The sequence below is a fragment of the Mobula hypostoma genome, chromosome 5 (assembly GCF_963921235.1).
Source record: "Mobula hypostoma chromosome 5, sMobHyp1.1, whole genome shotgun sequence".
NCBI lineage: Eukaryota > Metazoa > Chordata > Chondrichthyes > Myliobatiformes > Myliobatidae > Mobula > Mobula hypostoma.
The window spans coordinates 169471940-169495399 of NC_086101.1; the positions used below are offsets into that span (position 1 = coordinate 169471940).

A 23460-nucleotide genomic window follows, 5' to 3' on the forward strand; every position below is an offset into this window, starting at 1 on the left:
CACAGATTGCGTGGGTATATTTAAGGCGGAAGTTGATCGTTTCCTGATCTATTAGGGCATCAAAGGATATGGCGAGAAGGTAGGTGTATGGGATTGAGTGGGATCCAGGATCAGTCATGATGAAATGGTGGAGCAGACTCAATGGGCTGAATGGCCTAATTCTGCTCCTACGTCTTATGGTCTCATGGAAAAGGTGATAAATAGTTGTGTATTTTGTGCAGTAGATAACATTGCAAATAGGAGGTAAACAGTGTATACAGACTGTTTGGATCTTCAAAATTATGTTCTAAGATGCCAAATAAAAAAGATGATTTCAAAAGATTCAGGCTCAAAGGATTGACTAAAAATTGATTAGTGAACAGAAAACAAATGATGGTAATAATGTGCAATATCTAGATCAGCAGACTACTTTGAAGTTCAGCATCTGAATTGATTAGATGAGGAGATGGTGTACAATGTATTCAGATCTGGTAATGTTAGAAAACTGGATGCAAAAGACAGGCAAATTAAATCAGTGGGGAAGAAGCTGTTAGATTGAGTATTATATGGAAAATCTGGATTTATCTGCTTGCAGGCACAGCAAGCAATTAGAGAAGCATAGTTTTTATTAAGAAGAGAACAAAGTAACAAAAAGCAAAGAAGTCAGTCAACAATGATACACAGTCCAGATGAGGACATAATTGGAATATTTTGTACAGTACTATGAACAAATTTGAACTGCTGACTTGAGGAAGACATACTTAACTTGGGAGCAAGCGGTAGTGAATAGTCCTATCAGGAGAGATTGCACAGACTAAACCTGTACTCACTCGCAGTTGGATGAGGAGAGGCATGAAGTGTTCCTTCTCAAAATAGTGCATTGGCCAACATGACTTATCCTTCACTCAAGAGGTATTGTGAATATTTGTAAACTTTTTCCAACTGAGGTAATGGGCGTTCACTCACTGAGCATATTAGAGAAAGGCACAAATAATGGGGATAATAAGGCAGGAGATCAACTAACATCTAGCTAAATAGGGAAGCACTCATAAAGGAGACCAGTCTCATCCCTATTTCTTACCCACCCTGGGCTGATCAAAATAACACAAATATTTTAAAATAACGAAAACACTATCACTGAAGCTTTACAATCTATTCCCATTAAAAGAAATCTGACTGGATATGGATCAAAACAAACCAAGCCCTTTCATTAATGAACAAAGGGAGTACTTAAATGATTATTTTCATGCAGAAAATTAATAGTACATAGAAAGTCCTGCCAAAAACACAGCAGGAAAAAATAAATGCGTTAAGTGGAAATGATTAGGGAATCTCTCTGTGAACGCTATTGAATAATAAGTACAACTAGACCATAAGACATAGGAGCAGAATTAGGCCACTCAGTCCATCAAGTTCCATCATGCCCGATTTATTATCCCTCTCAACTTCATCCTTCCGCCTTCTAACAGTAACCTTAGATGCCCTGACTAACCAAGAACCCATCAACCTCAGCTTTAAATATACTCAGTGACTTGGGCTCCACAGTTGTCTGTGGCAATGAATTCCACAGATTCGACACCCTCTGACTAAAAAAAGTTCTTCATCTCTGTTTTAAATGGATTTTCCTCTATTCTGAGGCTGTGCCCTCTGGTTCTAGACTCACGCACTACAGGAAACATCCTCTCCACATCCACTTAAGACTAGGCCTTTCAATATTCGACAAATTTCAATAAGATCCTCTTGCATTCTTCTAAACTCCAGTGAGTACAGGCCCACACCCATCACACTTTGCTCATACATTAACCCTTTCATTCCCAGAGTCATTCTTATGAACCTGCTCTGGCCCTCTCCAATGCCAGCCCATCTTCTCCGAAAGAAGGGTACCAAAACTGCTTACAATAATCCAAGCGTAGACTAACCAATCCCTTATAAAGCCACAGCATCACATCCTTGCTCTTACATTCTGGTCCTCTCGAAATGAATGCTAACAATGCATTTGCCTTTCTTACCACTTGTAAATACAATGCACTTTTGAGATGAACACCACTCTGGACAAAATCAAGGCAGATCTCACTTTGTAAGCAAAATGAAATGGGGCCAATCTAAAGCATCGTTATACCTGTTCACTACAGTCCTTGTGCACTATTTATAAGGCCTAATCACCCTTTGGCTGTACAGGTATGCTGTAACCTCCAGTAAGACCCATGGAGGTGGTCAGTGTCTCTACGTCAATAAGAACTGGTGTGTGAACACCTTGGTGGTTACGGCCCACCGCTCGTTGTAGATAGTTTTAAATGGTGAAGTGCAGGCCCCCGTACCTATCATTGTGATTGATACTGTTTCCATTCCCCCTGCACTAGTGCTGGGGAAGTGCTGCAGGAGCTCTGCAGCCCCAAGCTACTCACCCCAATGGTTTCTTTACTGTTGCTGGTGACATCAATCATGCCAATTTAAAAACAATCCAGCCAAATTTCTATCAGCATGTCAATTTCACAACCAGAGGACAGAATAGTTTAGACCTGGTCTATACTGACATTTGTGGAATTTACAAGGCTGTCCCACTCTCACCTCCAACAATCAGACCATACATCCATTTTGCTAACTCCTGCAAACAAACCACCGGTTAAACAAGTCAAACCAGTTTACAGGGAGATCAGGACTTGGCCAGAAGGTGCCACAACAGCGTTGCAGACAATTTCAAATGCACGGAGTGGAGTACATTCATGGAGGTGGCTACCTAAGATCATCAAGTCAACATTGATGAATATGCGAGATTGGTGACTGGCTACATAGGAAAATGCATTGAAGATGTTACCATGATTGATCACCACACTACCAGGACAAACCAGGCTGCAGAGACTCAGGCACTGCTTAGGCATTGCGACATGGCCTCCTGATAACGGGATAACACAAGTCTAAGGTCAACAAGAGCCTTGCTTTCCCGTGCCATCAGAAAGGCAAAGTGAGAGTACTCACAAAAAAATTGAGACACCGGGGACACTCGGCACAGTTGGCAAGGTATACAGTCCACTCTGAACATCAACCACAGTGACACTTCCCTTCCTGAGGGGCTGAAAGCTTCCTATACACCATATGACACAATGAATGATATGACATCAAGTAAAGCCCCCTCTCCCTGAGGAACAGGCATCCTGTCTGGCTGCAGCTGAGGTGAAGAAGATCCTAGTCAGGGTAAATCCACACAAAGCTGCAAGGCTGGACAATGTACCAGGTCAGGTGCCAAGGGATTGTGAGGCCCAGCTAATCGAGGTCTTAACGGACTTCTTAAACATCTATTGCAACAGTGCACAGACCCAACAGGCTTCAAGGCAGCCACCTTCATTCCAGTGCCCAAGAAAGTGACAGTATCTGGCCTAATTGATTAGCGCCCAGTGGCACTGATCTCAACAATCATGAGTTGCTTTGAGTAGCTGGTAATAGATCAGACAAAACCCCACCTTCCAACTACATCAGACACTTTCCAGTTCAACTACCGCTCAAACTGGTGAACTGATGATGCCATAGCCATGTCCCTCCAACTCTGTCCTGTTCCACCTAGGATATTGTTCATTTACGTCAGTTTGGTGTTTAACACAACCATCCCTCAGAGGCTGGTGGGTAAACTGTCCTTGTTGGGACTCAAGACCCCTCACTGTAATTGAATCTTGGACTTCTAGACACTGAGACCCTAGTCAGTCCGTGTTGGCAGCAATATCTCAAGCTCCATCATGCCGAGCACTGGTGCCCCCGAGGGCTTTGTGCTCAGCTCGCTTCTGTTCACGTTGCTGACTCATGACTGAACTGCCAGATCCAGCGCAAAGCACATCAAGTTCGCCGATGATACAACAGTGGTTGGCCTCATCAGCAACAATGATGAATTGAGGAAGAGAGGTTTGTCAAATATTGTGAGAACAACAAACTAAGCATCACCGTGGACAAGACAGAGATGACTGTGGACTTCAGGAAGGTGCAGGTTGACCACTCTCCATTGCGCATCAATGGTTCTGCTATAGATAGAGTGATGAGCTCCAAGTTCCTTGATGTGTACATAAAGGACAATCTAACCTGGACCCACAACACGTCCACAACAGTAAAGGAGACACAGCAGTGCCTACACTTTCTGAGCAGATTGAGGGGTGCATAGCTCCCTGCCCCATTCTAATGACTGTCTACAGGAAAACCATAGAGTGTTCTGTCTAGCTGCATCATTGTGTGGTACAGAAGGTCCAAGGCACCAGACCAAAAGACCCTACATTGGATAGTAAAAACTGCCAAGATGATCACCGGGGTCTCCCTCCCTCCTATTTGAGACATTTACTGGGAGCATTGTAGATGAAAGGCCTGAAGCATTTTTGAGAATGCCTTCCACCCATCCCACAATCTCTTTGACCCACAACCGTCTGGAAGGAGGTACACAAGCATCAGGACTAGGCCTGCCAGACTGGGTAACAACTTCTTCCCCCAGGCTAGTGAATACCCTGCACCGCTAAGGCCTAATCACCAGGAGAGTGAGCTATTTACTGTTTATCTGTGCTGTGCACTTCAGAACCATTTTGAATTATATTGTATTAACTTATTTGTGGTATTATTGTTTTTTATGTGTTGTATGTGATAGATATATTGTGGATGCACTGTGGTCCAGAATCAGGTTTATTATCACCAGCATGTGATGTGAAATTTGTTAACTTAACAGCAGCAGTTCAATGCAATACATAATCTAACAGAGAGAGAGAAAAAATAATAATAATAAATAAACAAGTAAATCAATTACGTATATTAAATAAATTATTAAAAGATGTGCAAAAACAGAAATGCTGTATATTAAAAAAAAGTGAGGTAGTGTCCAAAGCTTCAATATCCATTTAGGAATCGGATGGCAGAGGGGAAGAAGCTGTTCCTGAATCGCTGAGTGTGTGCCTTCAGGCTTCTGTACCTCCCACCTGATGATAACAATGAGAAAAGGACATGCCCTGGGTGCTGGAGGTGCTTAATAATGGATGCTGCTTTTCTGAGACACCGCTTCCTAAAGATGTCCTGGGTACTTTGTAGGCTAGTGCCCAAGATGGAGCTGACTAGATTTACAACCCTCTACAGCTTCTTTCGGTCATGTGCAGTAGCCCCTCCGTACCAGACAGTGATGCAGCCTGTCAGAATGCTCTCCACGGTACAACTATAGAAGTTTTTGAGTGTATTTGTTGACATGCTAAATCGCTTCAAACTCCTAATGAAGTATAGCTGCTGTCTTGCCTTCTTTATGACTACATCAATATGTTGCGACCACGTTAGATCCTCAGAGATCTTGACACCCAGGAACTTGAAGCTGCTCACTCTCTCCGAGGAACATTGCTTCATTTGATTGTGTATCTGTACTGTCAGATGACAATAAACTTGAACTTGAACTATTTACTAAGATGTATCCCAATATTTATAGTTTTATCCTCACGTACTGTGTTGGTCTCAAGGCAGGTCAGTAAGAAAGATTGAGTAAATTGGGAAAGTTTTGTACTTGCAACTGATTAGATTCTGCTGCTTCAGGAACCTTACCATACAGTCCAAGAACAACCAATAGCATTATAGGACACATCTTTGGAAATGTTACTGCCCAGCCAAAATTTAATGAGAACCAGATTCAGTCATCTGTTCAATACACATTCATTTACAGAAGATCAATATTTTCTACAGTGGGGTTATCTGTCTTTTGTCAACCAATGATGAAATGGCCTTCCAGAAAAACTGAGAAATATGCATTCAATTTATGCCAAATTATAGGCAAGCAGATTCATTTTATATGAACAGTTGGCGTGGAAAAGATGTGCACTGTATGAAATGCCCAGAGGTCAAATCATAATTTTCTGACACACTACAGTGTTCAATCTTCCTGAATCACTTAATCTAAGTCTCAAGTCAATATCTTTTATATTATTTAGAAAAAATGAATGTTTTTATTCTTTTTGTTAGCCATATTATTTGGGGTCAAGGATGACTTGCATCCACTCTGATCTTGGGGTTCTATAATGGCTGATGAGGATAATTTGGGAACCATGGGGTCTTCCACAGGTAGGAAAGATGGGGATTGTGAGTGGGTGGTTTGCAAGATGGTTTGCTTCTTTTGCATGCCACCTTCTCACATCAAGCAAGAGCTATAGAGACCTTAAGTCCCACAGCACCTGTTCAAGAACAACTACTTCCTGGAAACCACTTGGTTCTTGGACCAACAGACACAATTCTAATCACTTTGCACTAAAATGGACTTAGTTTTCTTCTAATTGTGTTCTCTCTTGTAAATATTGTGTTAATTTATCTTATTTTATGTTTTTTCTTGTAAATGCTGTTTATGTGATGCAGCAGCAAGTAAATTTTTCATTACAGCTGTACACAAGGGCACTTGTGCACATTAACTCAAGTTTGAGACCTGCTTTTTGTGTATTTTAAGAACAGATCCCAGCATCTGCAGTTTCAATGTGCATGACATAGCCTGGCCAACACAGCTAACTACGTGCAAATAGTGGATGAGCTGATCTCCAATCACAATATTAATCTATGGCAAGTGCAACAGAAATATTTAAGCCCAAGAGGAGAAGGCGTGCTTCGGTGTTGCACCTGAATGACCAGTAACAAATGCACTTTATCTACAAACACAAAGCTTGATTATGCAGAGGAGTGCTTACAATTCATCGCTGTAGACACTCGGGCTGTGTCATCTGTGTTTCTGGCACACAGAGCTTAGTACAAAGGCCAAAACCATAGAATGCACCTGCACATCTGGTTCAATGGAAGCACTACCTGAATTTCAATCACTTGGAGTGTGCAATAGAGTGTTGCAGGGTTGACAGGTGATTGACAGGAATCAGAATAGAAACCAGGCTTTAAGGTTTGCACATCGACACATTTCTGCTTGGCTAGTAGGACAATTTTCCGAAACCCTATGCTAAAGGGTACAGGAGTGGGGAACACAATTAGAACACTCATTTCATCAACTAAATTACAAGCTGTTTCTTTAAAACAAAATCATTTCCTGTTTCAGAAAGGGATATATCATTAGAAAACTGCAGATGGTGTAATATTTTAAGAATGACAGCTGATAAAACTATTGCAATTAGAAGCACAGAAACAGACCTCAGCCCATCATGTCCCTGCCAATCTAAGAATAATATCTGTACAAATCCACCCAAAAAGGTCCATCTGTAAGCAAAGTGAGTTAAAACGGTCATAGGTACTTCCAGAAATCTGACTGGACGCCACACTCACTTGTTCCATTCTGCTTTTTCACATTGTAACTAGCACATACTAACCTAAACATTGGCAAATTTTCATGGATAGAATCCTTCTTGATCAAAGATTTATTGAAGAAAGATTCTGAGAATACACAAAAGGCATCCTTGTTGAAAGAAAACCATCCATGATTGAATTAAAAATTGGCAACCATTCTCTATTTTAGCAGCTCACAAACAGTGACATAATACTGACCGACTTATTGCCATCACATTGCTCATCTTCAGTTATTTGGAAAAATATTACACTGTGAACATTTGTTAATAAATTGATTATTACTACTAATCATTTTGCAGAACCGGCTAAAATCAGTGGCTTGCACAACTCAATTTAAGGCACTCCATGGCATACCTGGAATGTTATCAAGCAGTTTCTGCTGGGCCTTGTGTTTTGTCTCCAACTGTTGTTGCTCAGTTCTGGCAGCTGTAGGGGATGCTAATTTCCCATTTGGCCAGAATGCATCTCGAAAGACATTGATGTAGCAAACCAGCATCTGTTCACTGACCATCCAGTTGATGGTGTCACGGATCTGCCTGAAATAAATGTTTCCCATTAATTTATTACTGTCAAACAATGAATGGGTTTACAGTCTAGATTTTTATTTTATGAAGGGGAAAAAAAGTTAATTTTAAGAATACAGTTGATTTCTCTGAGAGATTGAATGTTATCGTTCCATTAGAGTAACGCAAACAAAATGTTGGTGGAACTCAGTAGGTCAGGCAGCATTTGTGAAGGAAAATAAACAGTCAACATTTCAAGCCAAACCCCTCCATTAGGACTGATTATGCTCCATTGGAGTACTTAATTAAATGCACAATTTGAAAATGTCTGCTTCCCATCTAACAGGAAACAAATATAGCAGATCCAAGTCCATATTATCTTCCAATATGCAAATAAGTTGTACACTGATTTTATGAGTCTCCCTTTACCCCACTATCCCATGTGCCCATGAGATTGGGATTCCCTAAGAGAGCTGGTATCAGCAGTATGCTGGTTAATCAGGTCTTCATGTGGATTTAATGCCTAGAAGAAAAAGATTTTTTTTTCTGGGAGTTGAACACACAGCGTTCTTGTATTTTCTGGGAGCTGAACGTCCAAGGATACACGGTGTATTGGAAGGATACACAGGTAGGCAGAGGGGGTGGCATGGCTTTATTGGTAAGAAATTACATTAAATCATTAGAAAGAGGTGACATAGGATCAGCAGGTGCAGAATCTTTATGGGTTGAGCTTAGAAATTGCAGGGATAAAAGGACCCTGATGGCAGTTATATACAGGCCTCCTAACAGCTGCAGTGATGTGGACTACAAATTACAACAGGAAATAGAAAAGGCTTGTCAGAAGGGCAGTGTTATGATAATTGTGGGGGATTTTAACATGCGAGTGGATTGGGAAAATCAGGTCGGCACTGGATATCAAGAGAGAGAATTTGTAGAATGTCTGCGAGATGGGTTTTTAGAACAGCTTGTTGTTGAGCCCACTAGAGGATCGGCTGTACTGGATTGGGTACTGTGTAATGAACCGGAGGTGATTAGAGAGATTGAGGTGAAGGAACCCTTAGGAGACAGTGATCATAACATGATTGAGTTCACTGTGAAATTTGAGAAAGAAAAGCCGAAATCCGATGTGTCGTTATTTCAGTGGAGTAAAGGAAATTACAGTGGCATGAGAGAGGAACTGGCCAGAGTTGACTGGAAAGGGACACTAGTGGGAAGGATGGCAGAGTAGCAGTGGCTGGAGTTTATGTGAGAAGTGAGGAAGGTGCAAGACAGATATATTCCAAAAAAAGAAGAAATTTTCGAATGGAAAAAGGCTGCAACCGTGGCTGACAAGAGAAGTCAAAGCCAAAGTTAAAGCAAAGGAGAGGGCATACAAGGAAGCAAAAAATTAGTGGGAAGACAGAGGATTGGGAAGTTTTTAAAAGCTTACAAAAGGAAACTAAGAAGGTCATTAAGAGGGAAAAGATGAACTATGCAAGGAAGCTAGCAAATAATATGAAAGAGGATACTAAAAGCTTTTTCAAGTATATAAAGAGTAAAAGACAGGTGAGAGTAGATATAGGATCAATAGAAAATGATGCTGGAGAAATTGTAATGGGGGATAAGGAGATGGCGGAGGAACTGAAAAGGTATTTTGCATCAGTCTTCACCGACGAAGACATCAGCAGTATACCGGACACTCAAGGGTGGCAGGGAAGAGAAGTGTGCGCAGTCACAATTACGACACAGAAAGTACTCAGGAAGCTGAATAGTCTAAGCCATGGGTGACGAAGGACAATAAGGACATCCTGAACGCTAAAAAGAGGGCGTTTAGAGATGGAAATAAGGAGCAGCTGAGGACAATACAGAGGGACCTGAAAGCCAGGATCAGGGAGGCTAAAGACAGGTACAGGAGGAAGCTTGAGTGGAAACTCCAGCAGAACAACATGAGAGAGGTCTGGAGGGGGATGAGGACCATCACTGGATTTTGGCAAACTAGCAACAGAGGAGCTGAAGGCAGTGTGGACGGGGACAACGAACTTAACCTGTTCTTTAACAGATTTGACATTGTGACCCCTGCCCATCCCCCACATGAGTCATCTGTTGTCAGCCCCCAATCAACACATATTCCACTCTCCCCTCCTACCCCTCCTCACAGTCCCCCACCCTTCTCTCATGACTATACCCCTCCCCCACACAAAACCACCACGGTGGGCTTCACAGCTGAACAGGTGAGAAGACAGCTGAAACGTCTCAACCCAAGCAGGGCTGCAGGACCAGATGGTGTCAGTACCAGGGTGCTCAAAGCCTGTGCCCCTCAGCTATGTGGAGTACTTTGCCATGTATTCAACATTAGCCTGAGGCTCCAGAGGGTTCCTGTACTGTGGAAGACGCCCTGCCTTGTCCCTGTGCTGAAGACGCCGCGCCCCAGCGGCCTCAATGACTACAGACTGGTGGCATTGACCTCCCACATCATGAAGACCCTGGACAGACTTGTTCTGGAGCTGCTGCGGCCTATGATCAAGCCACACTTAGATCCCCTCCAGTTCGCCTACCAGCCCTGACTAGGAGTTGAGGATGCCATCGTCTACCTGCTGAACCGTGTCTACGTCCACCTGGACAAGCCAGCGAGCACTGTGAGGGTCATGTTTTTTGACTTCTCCAGTGCGTTCAACACCATCCGCCCTGCTCTGCTGGGGGAGAAGCTGACAGCGATGCAGGTGGATGCTTCCCTGGTATCATGGATTCTTGATTACCTGACTGGCAGACCACAGTACGTGTGCTTGAAACACTGTGTGTCCGACAGAGTGATCAGCAGCACTGGGGCTCCACAGGGGACTGTCTTGTCTCCCTTTCTCTTCACCATTTACACCTCGGACTTCAACTACTGCACAGAGTCTTGTCATCTTCAGAAGTTTTCGGATGACTCTGCCATAGTTGGATGCATCAGCAAGGGAGATGAGGCTGAGTACAGGGCTACGGTAGGAAACTTTGTCACATGGTGTGAGCAGAATTATCTGCAGCTTAATGTGAAAAAGGCTAAGGAGCTGGTGGTAGACCTGAGGAGAGCTAAGGTACCGGTGACCCCTGTTTCCATCCAGGGAGTCAGTGTGGACATGGCAGAGGATTACAAATACCTGGGGATATGAATTGACAATAAACTGGACTGGTCTAAGAACACTGAGGCTGTCTACAAGAAGGGTCAGAGCCGTCTCTATTTCCTGAGGAGACTGAGGTCCTTTAACATCTGCCGGACGATGCTGAGGATGTTCTACGAGTCTGTGGTGGCCAGTGCTATCATGTTTGCTGTTGTGTGCTGGGGCAGCAGGCTGAGGGTAGCAGACACCAACAGAATCAACAAACTCATTCGTAAGGCCAGTGATGTTGTGGGCATGGAACTGGACTCTCTCACGGTGGTGTCTGAAAAGAGGATGCTGTCTAAGTTGCATGCCATCTTGGTCAATGTCTCCCATCCACTACATAATGTACTGGGTGGGCACAGGAGTACATTCAGCCAGAGACTCATTCCTCTGAGATGCAGCACATAGCGTCATAGGAAGTCATTCCTGCCTGTGGCCATCAAACTTTACAACTCCTCCCTTGGAGGGTCAGACCCCTGAGCCAATAGGCTGGTCCTGGACTTATTTCATAATTTACTGGCATAATTTACATATTACTATTTAACTATTTATGGTTCTATTACTATTTATTATTTATGGTGCAACTGTAACAAAAACCAATTTCCCCCGGGATCAATAAAGTATGACTATGACTATGACTAAGGATAGATAAATCTCCCGGACCAGATGGAATGCACCCTTGTGTTCTGAAGGAAGCAGCTGTGGAGATTACAGAGGCATTAGCAATGATTTTTCAGAAGTCAACAGATTCTGGCATGGTTCCGGAGGACTGGAAGATTGTAAATGTCACTCCACTAATTAAGAAGGGGGCAAGGAAGCAAAATCAAATTATAGACCCGTTAGCTTGACATCGGTGGTTGGGAAGTTGTTGGAGTCGATTGTCAAAGATGAGGTTACAGGGTACCTGGAGGCATATGACAAGATAGGCAGAACTCAGCATGGTTTCCTTAAAGGAAAATCCTGCCTGACAAACCTATTGCAATTTTTTGAGGAAATTACCAGTAGGCTAGACAAGGGAGATGCAGTGGATGTTGTATATTTGGATTTTCAGAAGGCCTTTGACAAGGTGCCACACATGAGGCTGCTTAACAAGATAAGAGCCCGTGGAATTATAGGAAAGTTACATACGTGGATAGAGCGTTGGCTGATTGGCAGGAAACAGAGAGTGGGAATAAAGGGATCCTATTCTGGTTGGCTGCCAGTTACCAGTGGTGTTTCACAGGGGTTCGTGTTGGGGCCGCTTCTTTTTGTTGTACATCAACGATTTGGATTATGGAATAGATGGCTTTGTAGCTAAGTTTGCTGATGATACGAAGGTAGGTGGAGGGGCCGATAGTGCTGAGGAAACAGAGAGTCTACAGAGAGACTTGGATAGATTGGGAGAATGAGCAAAGAAGTGGCAAATGAAATACAATGTTGGAAAGTGTATGGTTATGCACTTTGGCAGAAGAAATAAACCGGCAGACTATTATTTAAATGGGGAGAGAATTCAAAGTTCTGAGATGCAACGGGACCTGGGAGTCCTTGTGCAGGATACCCTTAAGGTTAACCTCCAGGTTGAGTCAGTCGTGAAGAAGGTGAATGCAATGTTGGCATTCATTTCTGGAGGAATAGAGTATAGGAGCAGGGATGTGATGTTGAGGCTCTATAAGGCGCTGGTGAGACCTCACTTGGAGTACTGTGGGCAGTTTTGGTCTCCTTATTTAAGAAAGGATGTGCTGACATTGGAGAGGGTACAGAGAAGATTCACTAGAATGATTCTGGGAATGAGAGGGTTAACATATGAGGAACGTTTGTCTGCTCTTGGACTGTATTTCGTAGAGTTTAGAAGAATGAGGGGAGACCTCACAGAAACATTTCGAATGTTGAAAGGCATGGACAGAGTGGATATGGCAAAGTTGTTTCCCATGATGGGGGAGTCTAGTACGAGAGGGCATGACTTAAGGATTGAAGGGCGCCCATTTCAGAACAGAGATGCGAAGAAATTTTTTTAGTCAGAGGGTGGTGAATCTATGGAATTTGTTGCCACGGGCGGCAGTGGAGGCCAAGTCACTGGGTGTATTTAAGGTAGAGACTGATAGGTATCTGAGTAGCCAGGGCATCAAAGGTTATGGTGAGAAGGCGGGGGAGTAGGACTATATGGGAGAATGGATCAGCTCATGATGAAATGGCGGAGCAGATTCGATAGGCCGAATGGCCAACTTCTGCTCCTTTGTCTTATGGTCTAAATAGGTGCTGTCTTGAAACTGACACAGAGCCAGATACAGGAAGCAGCAGCAGAAGTGGTACACCACAACCTGTGTCACCTGGCCCAATATAACATTCACCATTAATGTGAACATAAAAAATAGGAATAGGAACAGGGACTGGTCACCTGGCCTGTCAAGCCTTCGCCACAATTCAATATGATCATGGCTGATCTAGCCATGGACTCAGTTCCACTTACCTGCCTTTTCTCCATAACCCTTATTTCTTCTGCTATGCAAAAATCTATCTGTGTCTTAAATAATGTATAAATTTATGAGGTAGCCTCTACTGCTCCCCTGAAACGAGAATTCCAGAGATTCACTACACTCTGGGAAAAGCAATTCCACCTTATCTGCATCCCAAATCTATTCCCCTGAATCTTGGGGCTATGTACCTAGTGGAAACAATACTCCTGCCTCTATCTCATCTATTCCTTTCATAATTTTATACATTTCTCAAAGATCCTCTCTCACTATTCTGAATTCCAGTTAGCAGAGTCCCAGCAACTCAATCCTTCTTCATAGACTAACCCCCTCATCCTTGGATCCACCTTGTGAATCTCCTCCATACTATTTCCAAAACTAGAACATCTTTCCTCAAATCAGGAGACCAGAACTGCACATAGTACTCCAGATATGGCCTCACCAGTAGCCTGTACAGTTGCAGCATAACCTCCCTGCTCTTAAGTTCGATAACCCAAGCAATGAAGATCAATGTTCTATTTGTTTTCTTGATACCCTATTGCAATTGCAAAGTACCCTTTTGCGATTCATGCACAAGCCCTCCCAAGTCCTTCTGAACAACAACATGCTGCAATCTTTCACTATTTAAATAATAATCTGATCTTCTATTCTTCCTTCTAACGTATATGAGCTCAGATCTACTAACATTGTACTCAATCTGCCAGACCCTTGACCACTCACTTAAGCTATCAATATCTCTCTGCAACCTCTGCACAATTTGCTTTTCCAGTCAATTTAGTGTCATCAGCAAATCTAGATACATTACACTCGGTCCCCTCTTCCTAATCGTTAATGTATACTGTGAACAGTTTTGGACCCAGCACCAACCCCTATGGCATTCACCTCACCAAAGACTGCCAACCAAAGAAACACGCATTTATTCCAACTCTCTGCCTTCTAGTACATTAAGAACATAAGAAATAGGAGCAGGAGTTGGCCATCTGGCCCGTCGAGCCTGCTCCGCCATTCAATAAGATCATGGCTGATCTGGCCATGGACTCATCTCCACCTAGCTGCCTTTTCTTCATAACCATTAACCCTATTGGCTACTGGCTAACAAATCCTCTTATTCGTGCTGATAGACTACCCCAACTCTATGCATCTTTATCTGATGGATTATTCGTTTATGTGGCACCTTATCAACAGCCTTCTGAAAATTCAAGTGTACAATATCCACCTGTTCCCCTCTATTCTCCACTGTGCTCGTATCATCAAACCAAAGGATTAATCCTAATACAGTAATGACTGCAGGAGGGCAGCAGGTGAACCCAAAATGATTCCAGTCTGCTAAAGCTGCAATGTACGACTATACTCAGTAGCTACTTTATTGGCGTATCTGCACCTAATAAAGTGGCCACAGGAGTGAGGCCCACTGTGGCCTTCTGCTGCTATAGCTGTACCAGCTCAAGGTTTGACATGTTGTACATTCAGAGATGCTCTTCTGCACATCACTGTAGTAACATGTGGTTATTTGAGTTACTGTCACGTTCCTGTCAGTATGAACCAGTCCTACCATTTTTCTCTGACCTCTCTCATTAACATGGCATTTTCATCGACAGAACTGCTGCTCACTGGGTGTTTTTTGGTTTATGCACCATTATCTGCTCACTGGATGTTGTTTTACTTTTTTGTTTTTTGCACCATACTTTGTAAACTCTAGAGAATGTTGTGCCTGAAAAATCCACGAGATCGGCATTTTCAGAGATACTCAAACCATCCCTTCTGGCACTAACAATCATTCCATAGTCAAAGTCACTGAGATCACATTTCTTCCATATTCTGACGTTTGGTCTGAACAACAACTGAACCCTTTGACCACATTAGCATGCTTTTATGCATCGAGTTGCTGCCATATGATTGGCTGATCAGATATTCTCATTAACAAGCAGATGTACAAGTCTACCTAATAAAGTGGCCACTAAGTGTGTTTACAAGACAGAAGGCAGTCTGCAACAATGTGAACTGCTCCCAGTGTGATTAGGAAATGGCTGAGGGCACCGAATACAGCAAAGTTTATAGTACGAAACAACATAAGGACTACAGCAATACACACAAAATGCTGGAGGAACTCAGCAAGTCGGGCACCATCTATGAAGGTGAATACAGTCAACATTTTGGGCCGACACCCTTCATCAGGATCATTTTAAATTGGTAAATTAGTTAATTATTGTCACATGTACTAAGGGACTGTGAGAAACTTTGCGTGCCATCCATAAGGATCCTTTCATCACATCAGTACACTGAGCTGGTACAAGGAAAGTTCAATAACAGACTGCAGAATGAAGAGGTACAGTTACTGAGAAAGTGCAGTGTGGGCAGTCTATAAGGTGCGAGGCCATAATGAGCTAGATTTTGAAGTCAGGAGTCCATATCATAGAACAAGAATCAGCTTTACCTCCTGCATAGAGAAAGGTCTCAACAACATTTCAGCTTCTGCTAAATGTTCAGTCATGATCACCTCCAGCAAGAACGAGTTGAACCAATGTCCTTTGTGACTTAATTACATTACGATTACTAAATTCTCTACTATGAGTATCCTGAGAAATGACCAGGAATTCAACTGGACTGGTAACATAAATACTGTAGCTACAAAAGTAGTTTGGAGACTGTATCCTGCCAGCAACTTGCCTGCTGTCACTCCAAAGTCTCCCCACCATCTGCAAGACATCAGTTGGAATGATGCAACACTCTCCATTTTCATTGGACAGCACTTACAAAACTCAAGAGCATCCAGGACAACGCAGCCCACTTGCTTGGCACCTAGTCCACCACTCTAAACATTCCTGCTCTCCATCATTGGATCATGTTGCATTGTATGCTATCTACAATGAGGTGCAGGCTCGAAGGGCCGAATGGCCTACTCCTGCACCTATTTTCTATGTTTTCTATGTTACAATACACTTTGTAGTTAATCATCTAAGCTGCTCTGAAAGTTCCTTCCAAACCCATACCAGCAAGGAGGACAAAGATAGTTAGCTTTATTTAGAATTACTAAATTTATAAAATAATTATTTAAATTACTTTATTACATAATTTAATGAATTTATTAAATCATTTTTAAATATAAAGATATTGCTTCAAGGGCATCAAGCACGTGGGAAGACTATCTCAGACTCCGCTACAAAATGTTGAGTTGGTATTAAATCATTGTTCAATCATTGCACTCCCTCCCAACAACACAAACAAGGACAACAACAGGTCAGAAATGTGTTTCACCACCTTCTCAAAGATATTCAGATATAGGCAATAAATAATGTTTTATTTACAATGCCCATATCTGAAAAATTAGAAAATGGCAAGTACATCTCCAAAACCTTTCTGCTATCTGTAGGGCAGAAGTCAAGAGCAAAGAAAAAAAAAAGCCCGGTGGAAACCATTCCTGCATCCAGATTTCTACTTCCAAACATCTCCTGAGGTCTGTGCTAATAATGGTGTTGAAGATATTCTTGGTCTGTCACTCTAACTGATGCAACCAATTTGAATAGAAGATAAACATATACACACTGCTTTCTCGCTCACAGTGCTTGTTTTTTTGATAAAAATAATTGAAAGTTGAAAAGTTATGGATCTGAATATGTAGTTTACAAGTCCCCAGAGCAGTTAATTCTGAATATAAATAAGAAAATGATTAAATGTAGTGCACAGAATTAAATAATGGCAACTGACATTACATGACCTTCATTTTCAATTAATCCAAGCAATCTTCATAACACAATGTGACAACGAACCCAGCCAGAGTTGATTAAAGTGTGACAGCTACCTTTCATGGACAGTTTAGTTAACTGTGCTTAATCTTTTCACATTTGAAAGTTCAGTCTAATTTCCAGCAATTTTTGACCACTTTGCTTGATTTACTAGGAGCTTCAGCGTGACTGTGACATATAAAAATCCATTTGCTGTACTTAGCGGTTGCCAAGTGAAGTTGCTCCAAAAGCTGAGCAACCATTCGCTAGGACACTCCTGTTTGGCTAAGTAATTAGATGCACATTGTGAGGAGTCAATGCTCACAAATCTTTGAGTACATGCATGAGTAGAGTTGGCTATGACCCATCCAAAAATTCCTCAGATTGAACGATTGCCTTGACTTTCAGAAGAAGGACTTGTCGCCCATGCTGCCAGTACCCTTCCCTGTTCTATATCAAACTATTTCAGAGAGCATCTGCAATATCACAATATCCAGCTTCAGACTTGACCTGCCCAGAGCATGATTCCAAACTTCTACTGCAAACATTTCAGCTTAGGACCCTGGGGCCCAGTACTAGTAAGCAAACAAGCTTGTTTTTAGATATCAGGCTTGATCCTTTAACAGGCATTTAGTGGTTTTGGTTTCAGTTTATTATTGTCACATGTACCAAGATACAGTGAAAAGCTCGTCTTGCAACCCATTTATACGGATAAAATCATTACACAGTGCATTGAGCTACAATATGGTAAAACAATAACAATGCAGAACAATATGTAAAAGCTACTGAGAAAGTGGTGTGCAGGTAAATATTACTGGTTTAAGATGCCACTCCCGAAGATGTGCACCAACTTACTGGTAAATCATAAGGCAAGAGATTCGGCCAAAAACGTTACTTATAACAGCTTTCCTGAAGAAAATTGTGGTGCAGACAGTGAGGAGGCATGCGAAGGCAAGGCTGATTTGGGGGGGAGGGGATAAGTCATGTTGGGGTATTCTGAGGTGCAGCCTGTTAGAGCTGACGCAGCAGACAGAGTTCGTTTTGCTGTCGGAGATGGAGTGAGCAATTTGGAAAGAGTTTTGATGCCCATCCACCCAGCTCAGGTGCTAGGTTGGATTGCTCCAAGCAAATCTTTGAATCTTAATAAAGTGCAAGATTATTTCGAGGTAGACTGTGAGGCCAAGAGTCCATCTTATTGTGCAAGGCATCTGTTAAAGTCTGACAGCAGTGGGGATAGAAGCTGTTCTTGATTCTACTGGCATGTGCCTTCAGGCTTTTGATTTTTCTGACTGACGGGAGAGGGGAGAAGAGTGGATGGGGTGGGTGGGGGTCTTTAGCTACTTTACTGATGCATCAAGGAGTATAGAGAGAAGGATGGTTCCTGTGATGTGCTGAGGTATGTCCACAACTCTCCGCAGTTTCTTACTTGGGAGCAGTTACAATTCCAATCTGTTATGCATCCAGACAGAAAACCTCCTATAATTCATCGATAAATTTGGTAAGAGCCGATGGGGACACGGTGAATTTCTTTACCCTCTTGAGGAAGTAGAGGTGTTGGTCAGCTTTCTTGGCCGTGACATCAATGTGTTTGGACCAGGACAGGCTATCGGTCATGTTTAAACCTAGGAACCTGAAGCTCTCAACCTTCTCATCCTCAATACCACTGACACTGACAGGAACACGCAGACCGCACATCTTTCTGAAGTCAATGACTAGGTCTTTTGTTTTCTTGACATTGAAGGAAAAGGTTGTTGTCATGATGCAGTATGTTGCTAGGCTCTCTATCTCTTTCATGTACTCTGACTCATCATTATCTGAGATGCGCCCCACTATAGTGGTATCATCTGCACACCTGTAGATGGAGTTAAAACAGAATCTGGCCACATAGTCACGTGTGCATAGGGAATAGAGTAGAGGGCTAGGAACACAACCTTTTGGAGCACCGGTGTTTAGAATAATTGTGGGTGGAGGCCTCTCCCAGTGTAGAGTGCCCTCCTGCTTCAAAACATCCACCATAGTCCATGCATCTAAAAAGACCAAGGTAACATGTCTGAACAACTGGCGTCCTGTCGCACTCACCTCAATAATAAGCAAATGCTTTGAGAGGCTGGTCAAGGACTACATCTGCAGCATGCTGCCACTCACACTGGACCCCTACAATTCGCCTACCGACACAACCGATTGACAGGTGACACAACAGCCACAGCTCTACACACCGTCCTTACACATCTGAAGAGGAGGGATGCTTATGTGAGAATGCTGTTCTTGGACTATAGTTCAGCATTCAAAACCATAATTCCCTCCAGGCTCGACAAGAAGCTCAGAGACCTCACCCTGCCTTGCGTAGCTGGATCCTGGACTTCCTGTCAGATCGCCGGCAGATGGTAACGGTGGGCTCCCTCACCTCTGCTACTCTGATCCTCAACACAGGTGCCCCTCAGGGCTGTGTACTAAACCCCCTCCTTTACTTTCTGTATACCCATGACTGTGTCACCACCCACAGCTCCAACTTGCCAATTAAATTTACTGATGACACTACACTGATTGGCCTAATCTCAAATCATAATGAGGCAGACTACAGAGAGGACGTCATCACCCTGACACAGTGGTGTCAAGATAACAACCCCTCCCTCAATGTCGCAAAAACAAAGGAGCTGGTTGTGGACTACAGGAGGAATGGAGACAGGCTAACCCCTCTGGATATCAATGGATCTGAGGTTGAGAGGGTGAACAGCTTTAAGTTCATTGGCATAAACATCATCAAGGATCTCACATGGTCTGTACATACCGGCTATGTAGTTAAAAAGGCACAACAGCACCTTTTTCACCTCAGATGGTTGAAGAAGTTTGGTATGGCCCTCCAAATTCTAAGAACTTACTACAGGGGCACAACTGAGAGCATCCTGACTGGCTGCATCACTGCCTGGTATGGGAACTGTACTTCCCTCAATCGCAGGACCCTGTAGAGAGTGGTGTAGACAGCCTAGCGCATCAGTAGATGTGAACTTCCCTCTATTCAGGACATTTACAGTGGCATGCAAAAGTTGGGCACCCCGGCCAAAATTTCTGTTACTGTGAATAGCTAAGTGAGTAAAGGATGAACTGATTTCCAAAAGGCATAACGTTAAAGATGACACATTTTTTCAACATTTTAAGATAACTTTTTTATTTCCATGTTTTACAGTTTCAAAATAACAAAAAAGGAAAAGGGCCTGAAGCAAAAGTTTGGGCACCCCGCATGGCAGTACTTAGTAACACCCCCTTTGGCAAGTATCACAGCTTGTAAACGATTTTTGTAGCCAGCTAAGAGTCTTTCAATTCTTGTTTGGGGAATTTTCACCCATTATTCCTTGTAAAAGGCTTCTAGTTCTGTGAGATTCTTGGACCGTCTTGCATGTACTGCCCTTTTGAGGTCTATCCACAGGTTCTCGATTATGCTTAGGTCAGGGGACTGTGAGGCCCATGGCAAAACCTTCAGCTTGCGCCTCTTGAGCTAGTCCATTGTGGATTTTGAAGCGTTTAGGTTCATTATCCTGTTGTAGAAGCCATCCTCTTTTCATCTTCGACTTTTTACAGACGGTATGATGTTTGCCTCCAGAATTTGCTGGTATTTAGTCGAATTCATTTTTCCCTCTACCAGTAAACATTCCCTGTGCCACTGGCTGCAACACAAGCCCAAAGCACGATCGATCCACCCCCTTTTTTCTCCAAACATACCTTTGCTCATTGCAGCCAAAAAGTTCTATTCAAAAGGTTCAAAGGAACATCTAAACAAGCCTGATGCATTTTGGAAACAAGTCTTGTGGACTGATGAAGTTAAAATAGAACTTTTTGGCCGCAATGAGCAAAGGTATGTTTGGAGAAAAAAGGGTGCAGAATTTCATGAAAAGATCCCCTCTCCAACTGTTAAGCACGGGGATGGATCGATCATGCTTTGGGCTTGTGTTGCAGCCAGTGGCACGGGGAACATTTCACTGGTAGGGGGAAGAATGAATTCAGTTAAATACCAGCAAATTCTGGAAGTAAACATCACACCGTCTGTAAAAAAGCCGAAGATGAAAAGAAGATGAAAAGAAGATGGCTTCTACAACAGGATAATGAACCTAAACACACCTCAGAATCCACAATGGACTACCTCAAGAGGCGCAAGCTGAAGGTTTTGCCATGGCCCTCACAGTCCCCTGACCTAAACATCATTGAGAATCTGTGGATAGACCTCAAAAGAACAGTACATGCAAGACGGCCCAAGAATCTCACAGAACTAGAAGCCTTTTGCAAGGAATAATGGGTGAAAATCCCCCAAACAAGAATTGAAAGACTCTTAGCTGGCTACGAAAATCGTTTACAAGCTGTGATACTTGCCAAAGGGGGTGTTACTAACTACTGCCATGCAGGGTGCCCAAACTTTTGCTTCAGGCCCTTTTCCTTTTTTGTTATTTTGAAACTGTAAAAGATGGAAATAAAAAAGTTTTCTTGCTTAAAATATTAAAGAAATGTGTCATCTTTAGCTTTATGCCTTTTGGAACTCAGTTCATCTTTTACTCGTCAATTCAATTCAGTTATTGTCTATCCTTACTGATTGCTGTCTATCGGTCAGGAAGTCAAGGATCCAGTTGCAGATGGAGGCGTTAACTCCCAGGGTCCGGAGTTTGGTTTTGAGTTTTTTCATATACACATACACACACACACACACACACACACACACACACACACACACACAGGCCACACAATCCCACCTAATTAATGTTTCAACTATTTATGTTGGATGCAGATTAAGGAAACCTTGTACTACACTGCTGGAAATGCCTTGCCACAGAATAAAATAGAAATATTAGAAATATTTTGTAAATGAGGAAAGAGAAATAGTTACCATTTTAAGTCTGAGACCCTTCATCACATCCTTCACTCCAACTGCCAGCACAGCCAGATCATAGAGTTACCAGTCACTTTAATTCTATTTCCTATTCCCACACTGACATGTCTTTCCACTCTAGCCTCCACTGCCAACGCATATCAGCTGAACAACATCTTATATTCCACATTGCTAGTCTCCAGCCCAATTGCATCAACATCAATTTCTCTAACTGCAGGTAACCATACCTCTCTGTTTCCCACCCCACCAATATAGCTTCCCCTTATCCCTCTGACCCATTAAACTTTTTCTTTCCATTCACTGGCATTATTAACTCCAATCACCCACATTTCCCTCTTGTTTCCTACCTCCTCCTTTTGATTCCATGATCCATTGTCCTCTTCTATCAGATTCCATTTTTTAAGCCCATCACAATTAAAGACCTCCCCACTATTAAGCACCTCTGCACAGAGCACTGTTGCAGGACAGCAGTATCTATCATCAAGACCCCCACCATCCGAGCCATGCTCTCTTCTCACTGCTGCCATCAGGAAGGAGGTACAGGAGCCTCAAAACTTGCACCACCAGGTTCAGGAGCAGTTATTACCCCTCAACCATCAGGCTCTCGAACCAGAGGGGATAACTTCACTCGCCCCACCACTGCACAGTTCCTACAACCCATGGACTCACTTTGAAGAACTCTTCATCGCACGTTCTCAATATCTATTGCTTATTTGTTGTTAATTACTTTTTTTCTATTTCTTTTTGTATTTGTGCAGTTTGTTGTTCTTTTCCCCATTGCCTGTTTGTCTGCAATGTTGGGTGCAGTCTTTTGTCCATTCTACTGTGTTTCTTGTATTTAATGTGATTATCTGCAAGAAAATGAATCTCAGTGTTCTGTGTGTGTGTGTATATATATATATATATATATATATATATATACACACACACACATACTTTGATAACAAATTTACTTTGAACCTATCACCTCCCAGCTTCTCAGATCATTCCCACTTCCCTCCCCCAACTTACCTATCTTCACCCCTCTCACCTGGATTCACCTATCACCCATCAGCTGGTGCTCTTTCCCATCATCCCATTCTTTTATTCTGGAATCTGTCTTCTTTCTTTCCAATCCAAGTGAATGGTCTCAGCCTGAAATGTCATCTGTTCATTTCCATCCGTAGATGCTGCCTGACTTGCCGAGTTCCTCCAGCATTTTATGTGTTGCTCAAGCCCAGCATTTGTGCACTTTCTTGTGTTACCTCTGCTGCCTTACCTACTGTGTTTCAGATTTCCAGCATCTGTACTTCTTTGATTTACAGGGCACAGAATTGTTCATGAATACAAGAGTTGTACATCATATCTTGCAGAGGAACAACTGTGGAAGGAAGGAGGGAAAGGTAGGGGAATAATACTACTTACTTGTTGATTGTCCTTCCAAATGTAACTTGTACGAGAGCAATAAGTGTCTTCCTGACCCATTTGAACACTGAAACAGAGATGAATAAAATGAAACATATTGAAATCACAAATATTTTGATTTCATCCCCAAAAATCTTGGAG

General features: G+C 42.6%; 1 protein-coding gene across 3 annotated transcripts in view; it reads right to left on the reverse strand.

Moving 5' to 3' along the window:
* Positions 1-23460, reverse strand: part of snx25 (sorting nexin 25) — a 294956-nt gene that overhangs the window by 20088 nt on the left and 251408 nt on the right. For all 3 annotated transcript variants that reach the window (XM_063049392.1, XM_063049391.1, XM_063049390.1), the window contains 2 exons: positions 23320-23386; positions 7603-7784 (listed from right to left, as the gene is read on the reverse strand). In XM_063049392.1, coding sequence (XP_062905462.1) covers positions 7603-7784; positions 23320-23386 — 249 coding nt within the window. The remainder of the gene's footprint in view (positions 1-7602; positions 7785-23319; positions 23387-23460) is intronic.